Source organism: Staurois parvus, unplaced genomic scaffold, assembly GCF_062004578.1.
Source record: "Staurois parvus isolate SC_StPar_1 unplaced genomic scaffold, SC_StPar_1.0 ptg000230l, whole genome shotgun sequence".
Lineage (NCBI taxonomy): Eukaryota > Metazoa > Chordata > Amphibia > Anura > Ranidae > Staurois > Staurois parvus.
Genome location: NW_028318026.1, coordinates 2,392,256 through 2,411,054, shown reverse-complemented (window position 1 = coordinate 2,411,054; position 18,799 = coordinate 2,392,256). Strand labels below are relative to the sequence as shown.

At 40.2% G+C, this 18,799-nt stretch overlaps 1 protein-coding gene across 1 annotated transcript in view; it reads left to right on the top strand.

Moving 5' to 3' along the window:
- The first annotated feature begins 7,101 nt into the window (after window positions 1-7,101).
- SLC26A7 (solute carrier family 26 member 7) overlaps window positions 7,102-18,799 on the top strand; it is a 71,008-nt gene continuing 59,310 nt past the window's right edge. The window contains exons 1-3 of the mRNA XM_089679730.1: window positions 7,102-7,386; window positions 12,290-12,400; window positions 13,195-13,364. Coding sequence (XP_089535856.1) covers window positions 7,197-7,386; window positions 12,290-12,400; window positions 13,195-13,364 — 471 coding nt within the window. The 5' untranslated portion in view covers window positions 7,102-7,196. The remainder of the gene's footprint in view (window positions 7,387-12,289; window positions 12,401-13,194; window positions 13,365-18,799) is intronic.

Sequence of the window (18,799 nt, the reverse complement as noted above, 5' to 3'; positions counted from 1 at the left end):
GTGTACTTTGCAAGTAACATATAATTCCATATGATCAGTGTTAAAGAAGTCTGTATCAAGTGTGTGAATAATTCTCCTTATATTGGTGTCAGTGAGAAGAATGTCCCTTACATTGGTGTCAGTGGGATGAATTCTCTTTACAATGGTGTCAGTGTGAAGAATGCCCTTTACATTGGTGTAATTGAGAATAATTCTCCTTACATTGGTGTCAGTGGGAAGAATTTCCTTTACATTGGTGCCAGTACTAGTCAAGCAGAAATTTTCCTAGAGGCTGATTGTACAGAAGCCGGTCAGTAGATTGACTTCTGTCCAACCAACCTGCCCATACATGGATTGAAATATGTCAAGTCCCTGCTGAACCAGCCAAATTTCGATCCATGTATGGCCACCTAAGACAAAAATATCCTTTTTGTGTGCATAAAAACAAATGCAACAGAAATGTTTAACCACTTCCTATCCGCCCTATAGCAGAAGTACTGCCACAGGGAGGCACGTGTGCACAAAATCACATATATATACGTGATTTTTTGCATTTCCAGCCTTGGCTGTCAATCACAGGGTCCCAGCCAGTGATTACCGGTATATATATAAAGTGATAATCTTCGGGATAGCTGAAAAAACTCTTATTACTGTGAGATAAAATGTCAGAATTGTGATATAATATCTCAAAATTTTTAGAATGTTTTGGACCTCTGAGGTATTTCCAATTCTGTCACATTATCTCAGATTAATGCAAAAAGAGATAATATGTAATCTCTGAAGGAATATTTGAGAGATAACATTTCATATTTGGAAATATGTTACAATTTTGATACAATATCTTGGAATTCTGAGATATCATGGAGTATTTAGATATTTATCACAATTCAGAGGTTTTATCTTAGAATTCTGACATATTATCTCAGAGAGCTCTTGTCACGCATATCTGATAAAGTGCCCTTGAGAACCTAAGAGCAATAATCCTAAACTATAAATGCACATTTGCTTCCACATTTACTAAATTTCACTCATTGCTCCTGCCTGCACTTCTCCAGTGAAGACATTGATTTATCTTCAGGATAAGTGGATGTTCCTTCAGGTCACGATGCATGACAAATTCAAATTGTAGACCCCCCATTCACACTTGCAGCTATTACCTGATTCGCTGTGGGTAAAAACCCCATTGAAAGAAATAGAAGACTGACAACATCCACAGCTATTCGGGGTCAATCGAATGTAATCGTTTATACAACAATTACCTGCCAGTGATCGGCCCTGGAAGCAAACTTTGTTCATGATGAATTAGCGATTACATGCAATCAGCCAAAATAATTGAGGAGCTGTCTGCCTCCTATTGCTTTCAATAGGACTTTCCATTCGCAACTAATTTCAGGGAACCCCCACTGGGTTCCATGCAGCTAATCAGAAACGGCCCCATTTGCAAGTGCTTTCACATGGAGTTAGTAGGTGGCAAACATTGCTAATGTAATCTCTATCTCCTCCTCTTCTCTCACTTTCCCTACCTTTACTCCTCCTCCCTTCCATCTTCATGTCTTCCTCCTCCTCCTCCTTCTTCTGCACTGCTTCTTCCCCTTCTTCTTTTGCCTCTTTCTCCCCCACCGCCTCCTCCTATGTGCAGCTGGTATTATATGGGGAGAATTGATAACTGAATGGTGAAGAACTGTTGAAAACAGCCCCCTTCCTCTAGTTCAAGGGCTGGACTCTCTCACATTAACATGTTTCTACCTGCCATCACACCCACTAACTCACTAACTGCCCAAGAAATTGCCAATCTTTTCAAATACAAAACTGATGCAATTTGTGATGAGATCCTGGCTGTCCTGATATCTCCTCAACCTAGCATACATGTCTAACAGCACATTCAGCATTTGTTTCCTAGGATCCTGTTGCCACAGAGGAGGTTGCTATACTTCTGTTTGACACCAACCTAACCACTTGCCACCTGGACCCCATTCCTTCACTCCTCCGCATGACCTGTTGCTCTATTCTGTGCTTTCTAACTCACATCTTCAATCTCTCCCTCTCCACTGGCAATTTCCCCACTCTATAAAACATGCTCTGGTCACCCCCCATACACCAAAACATCCCTTACTGAATCCCTTCTGTCTGTACAACTTAAGACCCCTCTCTTTGCTCCCTTGTACCTCCAAACTTCTAGAATGCTTAGTCTACAACCATCTGAGCCAGCACTCTACTGTTAACAACCCCAATGAAATTTCACTAACAACTTACTAACTGCCAAAATTAATGGACACTATTTACTCATACTCTTAGACCTTCCTGCTGCCTGTAACATGGTTGGTAACTAACTCCTCCAAAAACTCCCCTGCCTCAGCCTCCAAGACTCTGCTCTTTCTTGGTTTTCCTCTTGCATATCTCTGTGCACCTTCAGCATCACCTACAACTTTATCTCCTACTCTTTCTGTAGGAATCCCCCAGAGCTTTTAGACCCCTTCTATCCCTACTTACACCTCCTCCCAAAGTCAGTTGATAACCTCCAACAGTTTCCAATCATCTTAGCTCCTTCCTAGACCACTTGCTCTAGCCTACCTAACATGTGCGATTGAGAAGGTGGCTTTTAATCGAATGACACAGACCTGGATCACAGAGGGCTACCAAACACCCACTGTAGATGTTCAATAAATTCATTTTATCTACATTTATGTATACATTCAAATAAAGAGCAAAACATTTGGGGGTATATAGAAGTATAGCAGGGGGTTGCCGTGGTGGGGGTATGCAGTGTTTTGGGTGCATGGTATTTTTACATTATTTTCAAAGGGTTCAGTGAGGTGCTGCGAAAAGGATGCTCTGAAATCTGTTAATAACAACTGCTTGATGTACTGTAATCACCTCAAGAGTGGTGAGGAAAAACAGGCCCTAATTAATGAAACAAAAGTAGCTAAGGTGTACACAAATGCAGAATTAGTTGTAAATCAGTTGTTGCAGACAGATATTGGTCCTAAATGGAATTTTAGGTGTGCAGTTCAAAGAACTCAAGCATATTGGTTAAAATAGATGTAAACTCAATCATTAATATCTTATTTTTGTTTTAACAAGACACTTGGAAAGCCTACAGTAACTTTATTTCACTCACTAGCATTTCTTAAATAACTTCTTCCCCATCACCCACAATCTCCTGTCTGTAATTTACCTTCACATTCTCCCCCAAATGAAACTATAAGCTGTTGTGCTGATTCCACTGCTGTCACCATGACTTTACTAGTAGAGGGGTTTCAATAGAGTGCACCTTACACTTACAATTGCAGCCAGCAACAATTAGGAACTGAACCATGTGAAAAAAACACATGCAGCCTGTTATCACTATAGTGCAGGTAGGCAGGGACAGGCTGTAAAGAGGCTGCAGCAAATCAAAAGTAATAAAGTGGTATTAAATCCAAAAGCATACATTTATTATATTGCAGCTTGCCAATTCTTAGGTGTGGTGGTTGCATTTCTTTTCTTTTTTAGACGTTCTTTCATTCTTACCTGGAGATCTAGCACATAAGTCAGTTGTTATTCAACAGAATAAGTAATTAGAAGGAAGAAACAAATCATTGAACACTGATGGGGTCCTTACAATTGTCAGATTTTTTTTAAATTTACATATAATAAACCTTTATCCCACCCACAAGTAACAAAATTGTTTGCTTTAACTGCTTAAAAAGTGTTAGCTGAACTTTGGCTTCAATTTGTTTAGTGCATCTAAATTTGCAAGTGCATCTAACACTCTCTTTTCTCTGCCCCCCAAGACTGATAATGCTGCTGTGCTAAGATGTCTCTGTTGCACCTTTATCCAGCGCATATCCACCCTAATACAGGAGGTGTATTACTGACCAGGTCACAAAAAAATAATGAATGCACCACATCTATAGATTAGTAAGCTGAAATATATTAACGTTTTGGTTTCAATATCACTTTAAAATGTAACAAAGAATGAATAAAGGTAAAAACCCTCCCTTCCCTCCATCCTTAGATTCTCCAAGATACCAGTGCCTACCGACTCTACACTAATCTCTGCCTATGCATTTTATTGGCAGCACTCCCTATGCTTTCCCTATCATAGTTAGGGCGCCCCAACTAGGAACGATGCTCTGCTGAACCTGGTAATCTCAAACCATGCAGAGCTTATTACTAATGTCCATATAAAAGAACATCTGGGTAGCAGTGACCATAACATGATTTCTTTTATTGTCAGCTGTAAAAAAACAAGCACATATGGGAAAAATAAAAACGCTCAACTTTAAGAGAGCTAATGTTCCAAGGTTGAGAGCTGCTCTCCAAGACTGGCTGGGAATATTGGCATCGATGAACACAACACAGAAATGGGAGTTCTTCAAAAAGACTGTATGTAAACTCACTGCAAAATATATTCCTATGGGCAACAAGTTTAAAAGGCTAAAAATCAAACCTATGTGGCTTACGGCCAAAGTTAAAAAAGCTATGAATAATAAGAATAGAGCTTTTATTAAATATAGAAATGAGGGAATGCTATAATCGTTTAAACATTACAAAGAATATAACAGCATATGTAAAAAGGAAATCAAGGCTGCAAAAATTGAAAACGAACAACAGATTGCAAAAGGTAGCAGGACAAACCCCCAAAAATTCTTCAAATATATTAATAGTAAAAAGGTTCGGTCCAAGCATGTAGGCCCTTTACAAAATAATCTAGAGTGGGTGATTGGGGATAAAGAGAAGGCAAATTTATTAAATACCTTCTTCAGCTCTGTGTATACAAAGGAGCATGGGGGAGCTCTTGTCCATAATGGGCATGGTATTGACACAGCTCCAGATGATCCACATTGGCTCACAATTGATATGATCCAAAAATATTTAGACAGAATAAAGGTGAATAAAGCACCTGGACTGGATGGCATACACCCACGGGTCCTTAAAGAATCGAGCTCTGTCATTTCAAAGCCATTGTTTCTAATTTTTAGGGACTCTTTAATGACTGGCATATTACCACTGGATTGGCGTAAGGCCAATGTGGTGCCAATATTTAAAAAAAGATCAAAATCTTTACCAAGTAATTATAGACCTGTTAGTTTAACTTCTATAGTTGGGAAGATACTGGAGAGTTTAATAAAAGACCACATAGATGAGTTCTTGCTGGACAAAAAAAATATTTTAAGCAACAGACAGCATGGATTCATGAAAGACAGAAGTTGTCAAACGAATCTGATTTCTTTTTATGAGGAGGTGAGCAAAACCTTGGACAGAGGGGTGGCGCTGGACGTGGTATACTTGGATTTTGCAAAAGTGTTTGACACAGTTCCCCACACATGGCTAATGTGTAAGGTAAAGTCGACAAGCTTGAAAAAATACGTATGTAAATGGATAGAAAACTGGCTAAAAGATCATATTCAGAGAGTAGTGGTTACAGCGCTGAGCAAACTGTTGACACTATATAAATAATGTGTAATAATAATAATAATAATGATTCATACTCTGAATGGTCTAGGGTTGTACATAGTGGTGTACCCCCTAGGGTCTAGTGGTGTACCCCAAGGTTCAGTGTTGGGACCCTTACTTTTTAATATATTTATAAACGATATAGGTTCTGGGATTAAAAATTCCATTTCAGTCTTTGCAGATGACACCAAGCTGTGCAGTGGAATAACGTCCTTACAGGATGTCTCCAATTTACAAGCCGACCTCAATGCACTGTGTAATTGGGCAACTATGTGGCAAATGAGGTTTAATGTTGATAAATGTAAGGTTATGGACTTGGGGGCTAAGAATATGCATGCATCATACATACTAGGGGGGGTACAACTGGGAGAATCAATGGTGGAGGAGGATCTGGGGGTTCTGGTAGATCACAAGCTTAATATTGGCATGCAATGCAAGCTGCGGTTTCTAAAGCGAGCAAAATCCTCTCTTGTATTAAAAGAGGTATAGACTCCAGAGAGAGAGATATCATATTACACCGGTACAAATCATTAGTAAGACCTCATCTGGAATATGCAGTTCAGTTTTGGGCACCAATTCACAAAAAGAACATAGAGGAACTGGAGAAAGTGCAGACAAGGGCAACCAAACTGATACGAGGCATGGAGGAGCTCAGCTATGAGGAAAGATTAGAGGAACTGAATTTATTCTCTCTTGAGAAGAGGAGATTAAGGGGGGATATGATCACCATGTATAAATACATCAGTGGTTCATATAGTGAACTTGGTGTAGAGTTATTCACCCTGAGGTCATCACAGAGGACAAGGGGGCACTCTTTACGTCTGGAGGAAAAGATATTTAATCTCCAAACATGGAAAGGTTCTTCAGAGTAAGAGCTGTGAAAATGTGGAATAGACTCCCTCAAGAGTTGATTCTGACCAGCTCAGTGGATTGCTTTAAAAAAGGCCTGGATTATTTCTTATATACAAAGAATATAACTGGATACTAACATTTATAGGTAAAGTTGATCCAGGGAATATCTGATTGCCTTTCGGGGGATCAGGAAGGAATTTTTTCTCCTGCAGGAGCAAATTGGATCATGCTTTGCTGTTTTTTTTCCTTCCTCTGGATCAACTGTGGGTATAGGATTATAACTTTTTTTTTTTATGGTTGAACTGGATGGACTATTGTCTTTTTTTCAGCCAGACTAACTATGTAACTATATCTAAAGCAATATTGTTACTATGGCTGCTGTTACCTCGCCCTTTTATAGGCTGGGGGATCAAACTTATCCAAAGTCCCCCTTATTGGCCCTAGAGAGCCAGCTGGCCTAAGTTCAAAAGTCAGTAAATGCATTATGGTATGAAGAGTTGGGTGAATTCCACAATAGCTGGGTGCACGAACCTCAAGTATGCAGCTTTGGCTGAAACCCACGGTGGCAGTGAACCCGAACCTCATCTCTAGTTTAGAGATTTAGTTCTTCCAACTTCCTTGTTTTTCTGAATCTTTTAGCTGTGTTTAGAGTATACATTAACAGTGTTAGCACGTTTGCAGCTTCAGGCATAGAGAGACGGTACAATCTTGGAGTTCTGGTATAGCGTATTCTACACCATGCCCCACCTCCTCTAGACTGATCCTGTAAGTGGGAAGGAAGCTTATCCAAGGGCACTCAGGTATGGTCACATTACACTGCAGCAGTCCCTGCTCTCAGCTACTCAGGATCAGAATCAGAGTTACAGTGTAATGTGAGATTGAGATTCTCACACATTTCTTTCTGAAAAGTTTGAAGTGAGAAAAAAATGTCATGCAGGAAAAGCTATTTTAGAACACAATTAAAGCAAATATCAAGCATAGGCTGCTCAGAAATAAAAGCATGGTGTCTCGGAAGAATCCCTATCTTGGAGTGGGCTCCCAAGTACGACCTCCGACAAAACCTGATTCCTGACTGTATCTCTGGAACGATGCTGACAGTTCACCAGGTGGCACACGGTACTGTGACTATACAGCTTTCTTTTCTACTCCTAATATCGTGTCATGTGATAAGCAGCAGGAAACGACTAGCAATGTATAACTTCACCTTTGAGTACGATTTCAGCGATAAGCACACTAACACAATTGTTTCATTATTTTTATTCTTTATATTTGATAGACTCCCATCCATGTGTCTCATTTTTAATAGGGGGACAGGTGCTTTGAATGAACCTTTTCTGTTTTAAATTAAAGCATAGCTCATCTCTTAAAGTGCTACTTAACCCACAGAAGTAAAATCAGTCTGTATATGCAGCAAAACATGCTTGTTATACTCACTGTGTAACCTAAGGGGTTAATCCTCTGCATTGTGTAAAAAGGCTGTTTGATCCTGTCTTCTCTGATCCTCCCCTTCTTCCAGTGTCCCCCTCTTATCTCCTCATAAGCCATAATGTGTGGAGTCACTCTGCACATGCTTAGTTTGGTGTGTATTGCTAGAGAGATGTTTTTTTTCTTGGAAGAGTGCATGTGATCAGCACAGGACCAATCAGCACTGTCCAGACAAAGGTCAAGGGTCCTGCATCCTCCTATAGCAAAATCAAAACTCCTCCTAAAATCCTTAACCAGTGCTCTGCTGGACACTGATAGAAGTCACACGACTGATCTAACTGCTGATGAGAAAAAGTATTTAGCAGTTTATATTTGCTAAAATAATTGCATGTCCATGATCTGTGTACTGTGGGAGACCAGATATAGTGAATGCAGGGTCTTGGGTTTAGTAACCCTCTAAATAAAAGTATAATGGTTTTGCTTATTTTCTTCTTTATGTATTATGGCCAAGAGTCAAAAATAAAATAAAAAAATATGTTTTTCAGGTAAACATAGTATTGCATATTCATTTTTATATTCTCACTTTTAGCCAGCTGGTAAAGCTTAGGGTTTAGTTGTACATTTTCCTGTCCAACTTTATCAGCTTTGCTAAAAGATACCCATTGTTTATAGAGTTCAGTAGCTCAATCTAAATGCATGCAAGTTAAAGTGACACTAAAGCTTTGTTTTTTTTAAATAACAAACATTTTATACTTACCTGCTCTGTGCAGTTATTTTGCACAGAGCAGCCCCGATCCTCTTCTTTTCTGGTCCCCGCCAGCGCTCCTGCCCCCCCCCCCCTCAAGCAGTGCCCAGGGAAAGCCACTTGTCCTGGGAGCACCACTGCATGCTTGTCCCAAGCCGCTGCTCTATTCGTCCATAAGACACATAATGCTGTGGCTCGGCCCCGCACCCGCTCTCTCCTCATTGGCTCACTGGCTGTGAATGACAGCAGTGGGAGAAAATGGGTTCCCGCTGCTGTCTCAGCCAATGAGGAGGAAGAGTCTCCAGACAGCAGAGGCTGTCAAGAACGTGGCTGGATCGGAGGGGGCTCAAGTAAGGATTGGGGGGGGGCTTTGGGAGCTGCTGTACACAGATTTTTTATCTTGATGCATAGAATATATGAACGTAAAAACCTTGAGCCTTTAGAACCACTTTAAAGCACACCTTCACTCATTACAATGACTTTGTGTGGTGGCAGTCCTCCTCCTCTCAGCAACATATACAGTTGTGTTCAAAATAATAGCAGTCAGACATCACTAACCTGATCAATCACTGTTTTTGGTAGAAATAATATTTCTACATGGCAAATAATTTCCTAGCAGGTGTAGCAGAGTAATAGAAATCCAACAGACCCAACAGTCATGACATGCATGCTGCTGATTCTGTGTAATTGAATCACTAATTGAAAGGGGCATGTTCAAAATAATAGCAGTGTGGAGTTCTATTAGTGAGGTCATTCATTCTTTGAAAAACAGGTGGCAATTATTGCCCTTATTTAAGGAAGGAAGGCAGCAAATGTTGTCCATGCTGGTTACAGTGCATTTCTCTCTGAAATTCTGAGGAAAATGGGTCATTCCAGACATTGTTCAGAAGAACAGCGTACCTTGATTAAAAAGTTGATTGGAGAGGGGAAAACTTATAAAGAAGTGCAGAAAATGAAAGGCTGCTCAGTTAAAATGATCACAAATGCTTTTTAAATGGCAACCAAAGCCTGAAAGACATGGAAGAAAGCGAAAAACTACCATTCGAATGGATAGAATAGCCAAAATGGCAAGGACTCAGCCAACAATCAGCTCCAGGAAGATCAAAGAAGGTCTAAAGTTACCTGTGAGTACTGTTACAATTAGAAGACGCCTATCTGAAGCCAAGCTATCTGCAAGAAGCCCCCGCAAAGTCCCACTGTTGAAAAAAAGACATGTGCTGAAGAGGTTACAATTTGCCAAAGAGCACATTGACTGGCCTAAAGAGAAATGGCGCAACATTTTGTGGACTGATGAAAGTAAGATTGTTCTTTTTGGGTCTAGTGGCCGGAGACAGTTTGTCAGACGACCCCCAAACACTGAACTAAAGCCACAGTACACTGTGAAGACAGTGAAGCATGGTTGCGCAAGCATCATTATATGGGGATGTTTCTCATACTACGGTGTTGGGCCTATTTATCGCATACCAGGGATCATGGATCAGTTTGAATACATCAGAATACTTGAAGAGGTCATGCTGCCTTATGCTGAAGAGGAAATGCCCTTGAAATGGGTGTTCCAACAGACAACGCCCCCAAACACACCAATAAATGTGCAACATCTTGGTTCCAGACCAACAAGATTGACGTTATGGAGTGACCAGCCCAATCCCCAGATCTTAATTCAATAGAAAACTTGTGGGGTGACATCAAAAATGCAGTTTCTGAGGCAAAACCAAGAAATAGAGAAGAACTGTGGAATGTAGTCCAATCATCCTGGGCTGGAATACCTGTTCACAGGTGCCAGACGTTGGTTGACTCCATGCAACACAGATGTACAGCAGTTCTCAGAAACAGTGCTTATACAACTAAATATTAAGTGATTCAAAGGAAAGCAAAATCTTCAAACATTTTTCAGTTTATATCGTGAATGTTTGAGTTTGTAAAGAAGAATACAAACACTGCTATTTTTTGAACAGTCTAATATTCACTTTTCTTCAATTTATTTAGAGGAACAACACAAATTTGATATATTTTTCTTCATGTTTTGATTTGGAATAGAATGTGTAGTGTCCCCAATGCATTAGTGTGTATGGAAATAAAAGCTATTAGAAGGATTTTGAGCTTTATTCACTTTTTTCAACACACTGCTATTATTTTGAACACAACTGTATATGAAGCTGACATTTATTTCCTTTTTAGTTACCTTTTTAGTAATATTTTCTGTCCAGCTGTTTTCCATTTTTGGATGGACAAGAATGTCATTTCTGTTCTTGCTGCCTCCTGGGATACCCATGTCACATATATCAAGAGGCTTTATGTAGCTTACAGCAGCAGGTTGGTGAACCTAATGCTGGAGGAGGGAGGACCTGAAGTGCATCACGAGGAACTGACTGTTTGAACCCAGAAGAGACAGTTGGGCTTCCAATGATGACAGAAAGATGGTGGCAGAGGACCTAGCTAGTGGCTCTGAAGCAGTGGGTTACAGAAGAACAACGCTTGATTCATTGGGAATGTGAGCATGTTTTTCTAGATTCCACTAGCGACAAAGGTAAAAGGGGAGGCACATATACACACGGGGACTGAAGTTTCTCTAATCAATCAAAGAAGTGACCCCTCCTTCCCTCTCCTCTTAATTTGCTACTTCTGAGTATTTGAAATGAAGAAACGTCTGCTGTGCTTTCGGTTTAGAAAATCTGTGGTGCTCTGGGAATCCTTTTTTCATAGCTGTTTACTGTCTTCATTTTTTTTTTCAGTCTGCTGGATGAAAAAAAGAAAAAAACTAATAGCATATGGCCACCTTGATAGTGGAATTACTTTTGAAAGATTTAATTGTACTTTTTGTTGTATCTTCAGAGTGAAACGGGCCACAGACAGCAAAACGTGACAGAGTTTTTAACCATTCCTTACACTTTCCAAAACAGCATGTTTTATCTATACCAGGCATCACTAAATGGTGGACCACAGTCCGGATCCGGACCCATAACAGTCCTGTCTGGACCTCATCCTTGCCAGATAGATGCCTAAGTGTTCTCTCCCAACCATCGGCTCGCCTGCCCACCGCTATCATTCTCAAAGAAGAGCACAACATGGGAGGCGCACCAGGTCTGGATAGAAGACTTTTCAAGTTGAGTGGCAAGCTATTGGTTGCTGGGCTGCAGAGTGGTCCAAGCAATCATTCACACACCTTTAACAGGAAAAGTCCTGTCCTTTGTCCAGACCTGCCACGTCTCCCATCTTGTGTGAATGAGGTAGGACAGTAAAGGGAGTGGGGAGGAAGGGGGGAGTGCTGCAATGTGGTGAAAGGGACAGTCTGTAATATGGAGGGAGGAGTATGATGTGGAAGGGGAGGGGGAAACTGTGATATAATGGGGGTCTATAGTGTAACAGGGGACTGTGAAGTAAGAGGGGGTGATAATATGAGAGAAAGATTGTGCTGTAAAGAAGGGGAGAGGGAGGACTGTGACTGTGGTATAAGGTTTGGGGAGCTGTGATGCAAAGAGGGGACTGAGGGCAATGGTGTAAAAGGGGTCTGTGATGTGGTGGGTCTATAATTCTATAAAGAGGGGGTTTGTGATGGGGCGGTCTTGGCCTTAAAGGTGGAGGAGGGGAATGGACGATGACGTGCACAGGAGGCTGTGATGTGAAGGCTCTGATTCATAGCACAAACATGACACTCGGACCTCCGCTGGAATAAAATTTATTTGACCAGACCCCCATGAATTTTAGTTCAATACCCCTGGTCTATACATACACTTTATTAATTAACTCTTTAAATTTGATGACTTGACATAATGAGACCACATTTTCCCTATTCAGATTAATATAATACAAATTTTACCACAAGTACTAATCTTTGTTTTGGCTCCATAGGCCTAGCATTTGCTGTGATGTCATCGGTTCATCCAATGTTTGGATTATATGGGTCTGTGTTCCCCCCATTGATCTACGCTATATTTGGTATGGGCCGACATGTTTCCACAGGTGAGATCTAAGAATTACTAATGCAAAATGCACTCAGGTATATGAAAGGACATGCATGCCCTCATGCCTTCACTGTTGGAGATTCTGGACTGTCCAACAAGAACAAATATAATTGCGAGGTGTGAGGAAAAGTCCCCTTTTAGAAATAAAGCATGTATTCAGTAGGTTAGGTTGGTACAAACTATAACTAACCCATGAGCCACAGTCTCATTGGTTAGGTAATAGTTGTCGAGGACTAGAAGGGCGGCTCAAAGCCAAAATTACCAAATTACAATAACATTTTCCATGTTGTTCTCCCTCTTCTGTCCACTTCTGGACCCATGTGGTCAAATTCAGTAAGACAAATATAGATAGAGTGGAGGGCAGGGGATGTTGAGAAGAATCAAAAGACTCTTCATAGTTTATGAAACATGAACTCATCTTTCCTTTCTCTTTGTTTAGTATTCACCTGAAACTAATGGCATGTTTGTTAGATTTCAGCTCTCGTTGATTTGACTATAGTAAACTGATCTGGCTCCCACTCTCCCTCCCCTGCATGAATATATATATCTTTTTGTTCACTTATTTAAAGTAATATTTTATTTACTGTGTTAAGCACATGCATTCATTAGAATAAAATATACAGTAGTTCTCAATAATGTTCCTTTAACTCATTACCTTTCATGGACTGGCTATGCTCCAGTGCTTAGAACAGAGTGTACTTCAGCCTTGCGCTTGTTCTCATATACTGTATATACAGTATATGTTGAGTTTCAAAGTTGTGCCCAGCTCACTCTACTTCCTTTCTGTTGCAGGCACTTTTGCTATTACATCCCTGATCTCTGCTTCAGCTGTTGAGAAGCTTGTTCCTTCGAACAATGGCACTGCGTCTAATGGCTCATTGGGAGATGTGGCTATATCTGATTTTGAAATGCAAAGAATAGGAGTTGCTGCAGCTGTGACCTTTCTAGGTGGAGTCATACAAGTGAGTGCCTCTATGCTGTGAGGGGGTTATTATTCATGAGTACAATTATTCCCCAACAAAATGAGATTATCCAGAATTGTGAAACAGTCTTGTATTTCACGTCTCCCAGATTTGCACCATAGGAGAACAAGAAGGGTAGACTGGTCTAATTTGGACAATCTCCTAAAGGGTACCTGTACTTAAAGTAATATGGATGCTGCCATAGCTGACCTACTAGAAATGCTAGTTACCTGGAACAAAGCCAGAAAAGGCAAAACTCCTGATGGTCATCCATGCTTTTTTTTCATCTGTAATTCAGAAAGTACTGAAGCCATGTGATCAGCACAACAAAAACATAATTTTTAGAAGTAGATTTCAGCAAAGGCAGCCTCCATATTTCCTCAATGGAAGCATTCTTTAATTAGTGTGGACAATCATATGTACCAATTAATTTAAATTGGTAATTCAGAATAGTGATATTAAAATACTTTTGATGTGGATGTAGATGTGGATTTTCAAAATCTGAGTACAGCTATTGTGATGTAGTTCAGGAGAGTTGTCCGCACATCTCACAGTCTGATTGTACAAGATACTATGCATTTGTAAAATTATGAGGTTGTGTGAAACCATGACTGCAAGTTAAAATTTTATATGAACGGCACATAGATTGCTAAATTAGATTTTAAAACTGGACACACATGTTACAATCTGATTGTCCAATCTTACTAACAACTAAGCAGTGGAAAGGTCTACCTGTTGGCTTTAAAATGAAATAGATTGTTTAAGTAGGCCTTCACATTGCTTTTGATAAACCAAAAGCTGTCCACATGTCATTTTACTGTACTGTCTCCTTTGAATTTCCAACATCTATGTGGGAGGATGACCCATAGGACTGGATAAAAATTGTATTGAGTGTTTGGTCAGGCTCTCAAACTAAACATTATTGATACAATCATTGTAGCCAACCTAAGAGAGATAGCACAGAGATCATACAATCAAATTGTAATACAACCAGGATAATACTGAACACATGCCATTAATACCTTGCTTCAAGAAATTTTATTACATTTTAATTGTACAAATTTTTGCACAATAACCCAAGCCTAGCAAATTCATCACAGGAATGGATTGTTAACAGTAAGTGAGAGAAACTCTCCCTAATTAGGACACCTGACAAAGGTTCCAACCCTTACCCACTCTATCCAAAACTAAATAAAAAAGTTTCATCTAGAGTCAGGCTTAATGCAAATTTGTGTTCAAGAAATTAACATTTTTGGGAGAAATTTTTCAAAAGGCAAAATAAATGAGTTAAAATACCTCATCATCTTAGTGAACTCATCCTAGTATGGTAGGTACATAAAACTTGTAGATCCACATGGGCAGACACTGGTATAAATGGTTCTGTGAACTTATGTCAGTGCTATAAAGTTTAGTAAAATAATATTGGTCTACTGTTGTGCTTGTTGTGGATCACAAAGTTCAATCTGTTTTCTTAATAATGTTTCACTCAAACTATATTTGGCCTTGAAGAGAAAACATACAGTATATTTATGTGGAGGACATCTACTTATTGGGAAGAACTTGAGCTAGCATAAATTGAAATGGTAAAAATACAATCTGTTAATGCTGGAAACCATCCAAATATAAAAGTTAGTTAGTTAAAAATATTCTTGAATATACTTGTGATAGAGTAAATCCAAATGGAAGAAACACTATATGTTAAAACTGAAAAACAACCAAAAACACCTTTTAAGCCAGTTGCGTATTAGTTAAAGAGATACTTTAAAAATACTTTGAATACTGCTAGTATACATTCCTGAGATCTGTGTTTATTTTAGCTTCCCATGTTCCTTGCTCTTCAGAGCAGATACGATACTGGGATTTTGCCTATATAAGGTCAGAGCACAGTGATGGTCTAATCAACTCAGCAGATCTGCTTCTTTATTGCCGATTGCCCAGAGTGGGAAAGGAGAGGTGCCTAAGGAAGCAGAACTTTGGTTGTGCATAAAATTGCTGTGCTGATATATGAAAATCAGATAAATCAAACATAACTGAACCTCTCCAAAACCGAGTTTCTTGTCTTCCCCCCAGCCCGGACATCACCCCCCACTGACTTCTCCATCACATCCAACAACGCCACCATCAAACCTGCCCTGCAGGCCAGAGTACTTGGTGTCATTCTGGACTCCAACCTATCCTTCCAGCCCCAAGTCCAATCTTTAACAAGCTCGTGCAGACTCCACTTCCGCAACATCACCAAAATACGCACGTTCCTAACCCCAGAAACCACTAAACAGCTCATCCACTCCCTCATCATATCACGACTCGATTACTGCAACTCCCTCCTTACTGGCCTGCCTCGCCGCTGGCTATCCCCGCTTCAGTCGATCCTGAATACGGCTGCCAGACTCATTCACCTTTCCAACCGCTCTATTTCCGCCACCCCCCTCTGCCAATCCCTCCACTGGCTTCCGATTGTGCAACGGATCAAATTCAAAATCCTAACACTGACGTACAAAGCCGTCCACCATACTGCCCCGATCTACATCACTGACCTAATATCCAAGTACCGCACAGCACGCACACTCCGCTCCTCACAAGACCTCCTTCTCTCTAGTTCCCTGGTCTCCTCCTCCCATGCCCGCCTCCAGGACTTCTTCAGGTTGTCACCCATCCTCTGGAACTCCCTGCCCCAACCCATCAGATTATCACCTACTCTCCTCTCCTTTAGGCACACCCTGAAAACCCACCTCTCCAGGGAAGCCTACTCCACCCCCTGCTAACTTGCCGACCTCCTCCACTCTTCCTACCACCCCATCCCCCACAGCTATCTCCTCCTGTACCACCATCCCCTCCCTCCTAGATTGTAAGCTCGAAAGAGCAGGGCCCTCGATCCCCTCATGTTTTGCATTGTATTGTTGTTGTTCTGTCACATGTTCTGTCCCCCTTTGTAATGTACAGCGCTGACCGAACCATTGGCGCTTTATAAATACTGTATAATATTAATAAGTTATATGAAGTCCACTAGTGTTAAAAGTCCATTTAATTCCATGCATTAAATAAATAAAAGTCTGTATCCAAAATCAGCAAATTGGTGAACCCCAACCTAGCAAACTTTAAATAGTCGACCGACACCACAGGAAATTTCTACCACCAAAGAATCATAAATGGAAGCTTACCAGAAATCCATGACTCTCTTCCTACAGAGAAGTCATGGAAAGCATGTAATATGGTAAATTATTGGCTGGATCTTCAACACATTTTTCAGGGTATACTGTTTGGCCAAAGATATCAATGCCACTATGTATCCTCCGCCAGTCTCCACATCTCCTAGCACATTCAAAAGGAAGAAAAGGAACAAGTGCTCCACATAGTGTGAAATCCCATATAAAATCTTTACTAACACTTTAAACTGCACTTACATCCAAAGAGTAAACATTGCGCAATGTAAAGAATCACAGCCTGCAAAATGGACTGTCTTCTGGTAGCGCAAAGACGTCAGCATTAGGCTCCGCCCTATGTGTTTCGTGAAAGATCACGTCTTCCGGGGCAGAACTTTGGTTGCTATTTTTCCCACAGTCTGACATGCTGGATGAACACTATTTGGGGCAGGGGAATGGAGTTGTTGATATGTGCACATGGAGGGTGCTTCCAACTACATTATTAAACTGGATGTTTGTACAGGGCATACAAGTGATCGTGAGATAATTTTATTCTTTGTTAACGTTTATATTCAATGCGTAACACCAAAATGGTAAAGGGATATTCCTATGGAAAACTGTTTTGAGAGAATCATGGTGGATACCATTGCTGACTATTACTTTAGAAAGTGCTAGTTGAGAGCTGTATGGAAACACCTCTCACTCCCAGGCTTAGATATATGCTTGTTTTTCAGGGTGCATGGCTCTTTGCACCAGTGTATATGACCCCTTACTGAGAAAGTCACATTAATTTTTGTCCTTTTTCTGTTTTTCCATTTTTTTTATTATTTATTTTGACTTGTGAATGCTGTTGTGTACCTTATAGGATATAAAACAACATTATTTGCATGTTTAATGCGCATGGAGAGGCTACAACCCCCCCACGTTATAGGACAATGATCACATGTTTGTTCATTTACTAATGTGGGTCACCAATCCAACTGTACCTTTATGATTTATCCCTGATCTTGTTTAGTTTATTTAGTAAATCAGCCTCAGTGTTTGTATTGCTTGATTATGTCAAGATTCCATGTACCCAAGTAACCATCTAAGTTATTTTAATAGCTTAACAAAAGTCTTATATGTAGTTTGATTTTTCTTATCATCACCAAGAGTGTGGAAGTTGGTATAACGTGCAAAAAGTGTGATTAGATAACAGTACAGAAGTGAGAACTACTGAACCGTATGACGGGCAAGAAGTGTTGTGGGTGTGAGAGCTGGATATACAACATTTTTCTTGCTACAAAAGTAATCTGATCAGATATGTACTAGGCTTCCTTACAAAATGTTACAACTCAATACATAAATATAAAGGGAATCTAAAAGCTTAAAGTAGTATTAAATTCAAAAGCGAACATTTATTTTATTGCAGCTTACCAATTCTTGGATGTGATGGCTGCATTAGTTTTCATTTTTAGGCTTTCTTTCCTTTATATTTCCCTGGTATTCCAGCCAGTAAGTCTGTTGTTTTTCAAAAGAACAAGGGTCTCTTCCAAATGTATCAGTTTACAGGGATGAGACAAACCATTTAACACTGACAGGGGTGGTTGTAATGATCAGCTTTTATTTATTAATATAAAACCTTTATCCCAAAAGGAAGAAAACTGTTTGTTGCAACTGATTATAAAGTGAGAGCTGTAGTTTGGATTCAAATTGTTAGTGTATTTAAACCTGCGAATGCATCTAATGCTCCCCTCCCCCCAGACTGACAATGTTGGTGTCCAAAGGTGCCCCCTGTGCCCCTTCATGCACTCCAGTACAGGAGGTGTGTTACTGGCCAGATCATCAGGTGAAAATCATCAGGTAAAAAAAGGAAACCAATGCAGCCACCACATCTAATGATTGGTAATCTGCAATATATTACATGTTTGGTTTGGCAAACCATTTTCCTAGGCATTCAGTACAGGACACAGGTTCTTTTATATATATATATATATAAATGTCCTGGACAACAAGCAGTTGTACAAGCTGCAGCCATGATCTTGGTGCCATTTTTTAGAGCCAGAGACTGCCTTTCCTGTAAATGTGATCTCAGTGGCTTTATAGCCATTTGATCACTTTTACAACTCTTGGAAGGGCGCCGCTGCCCACTGGCGTTCCCAAGTTTTTTCTGTTCCTCCTGTTTGGAGGCAGTTGGTTGCAAGGAAAAGAAACAAACCCTTCAGTTGTGCTTTTACTGCAGATGCACTGCCTGAGGAAGAGGTAAGCAAGGAAGATCTGCCCTCTTTTTTCTGAGGAATTGGATCAGGATGAAAT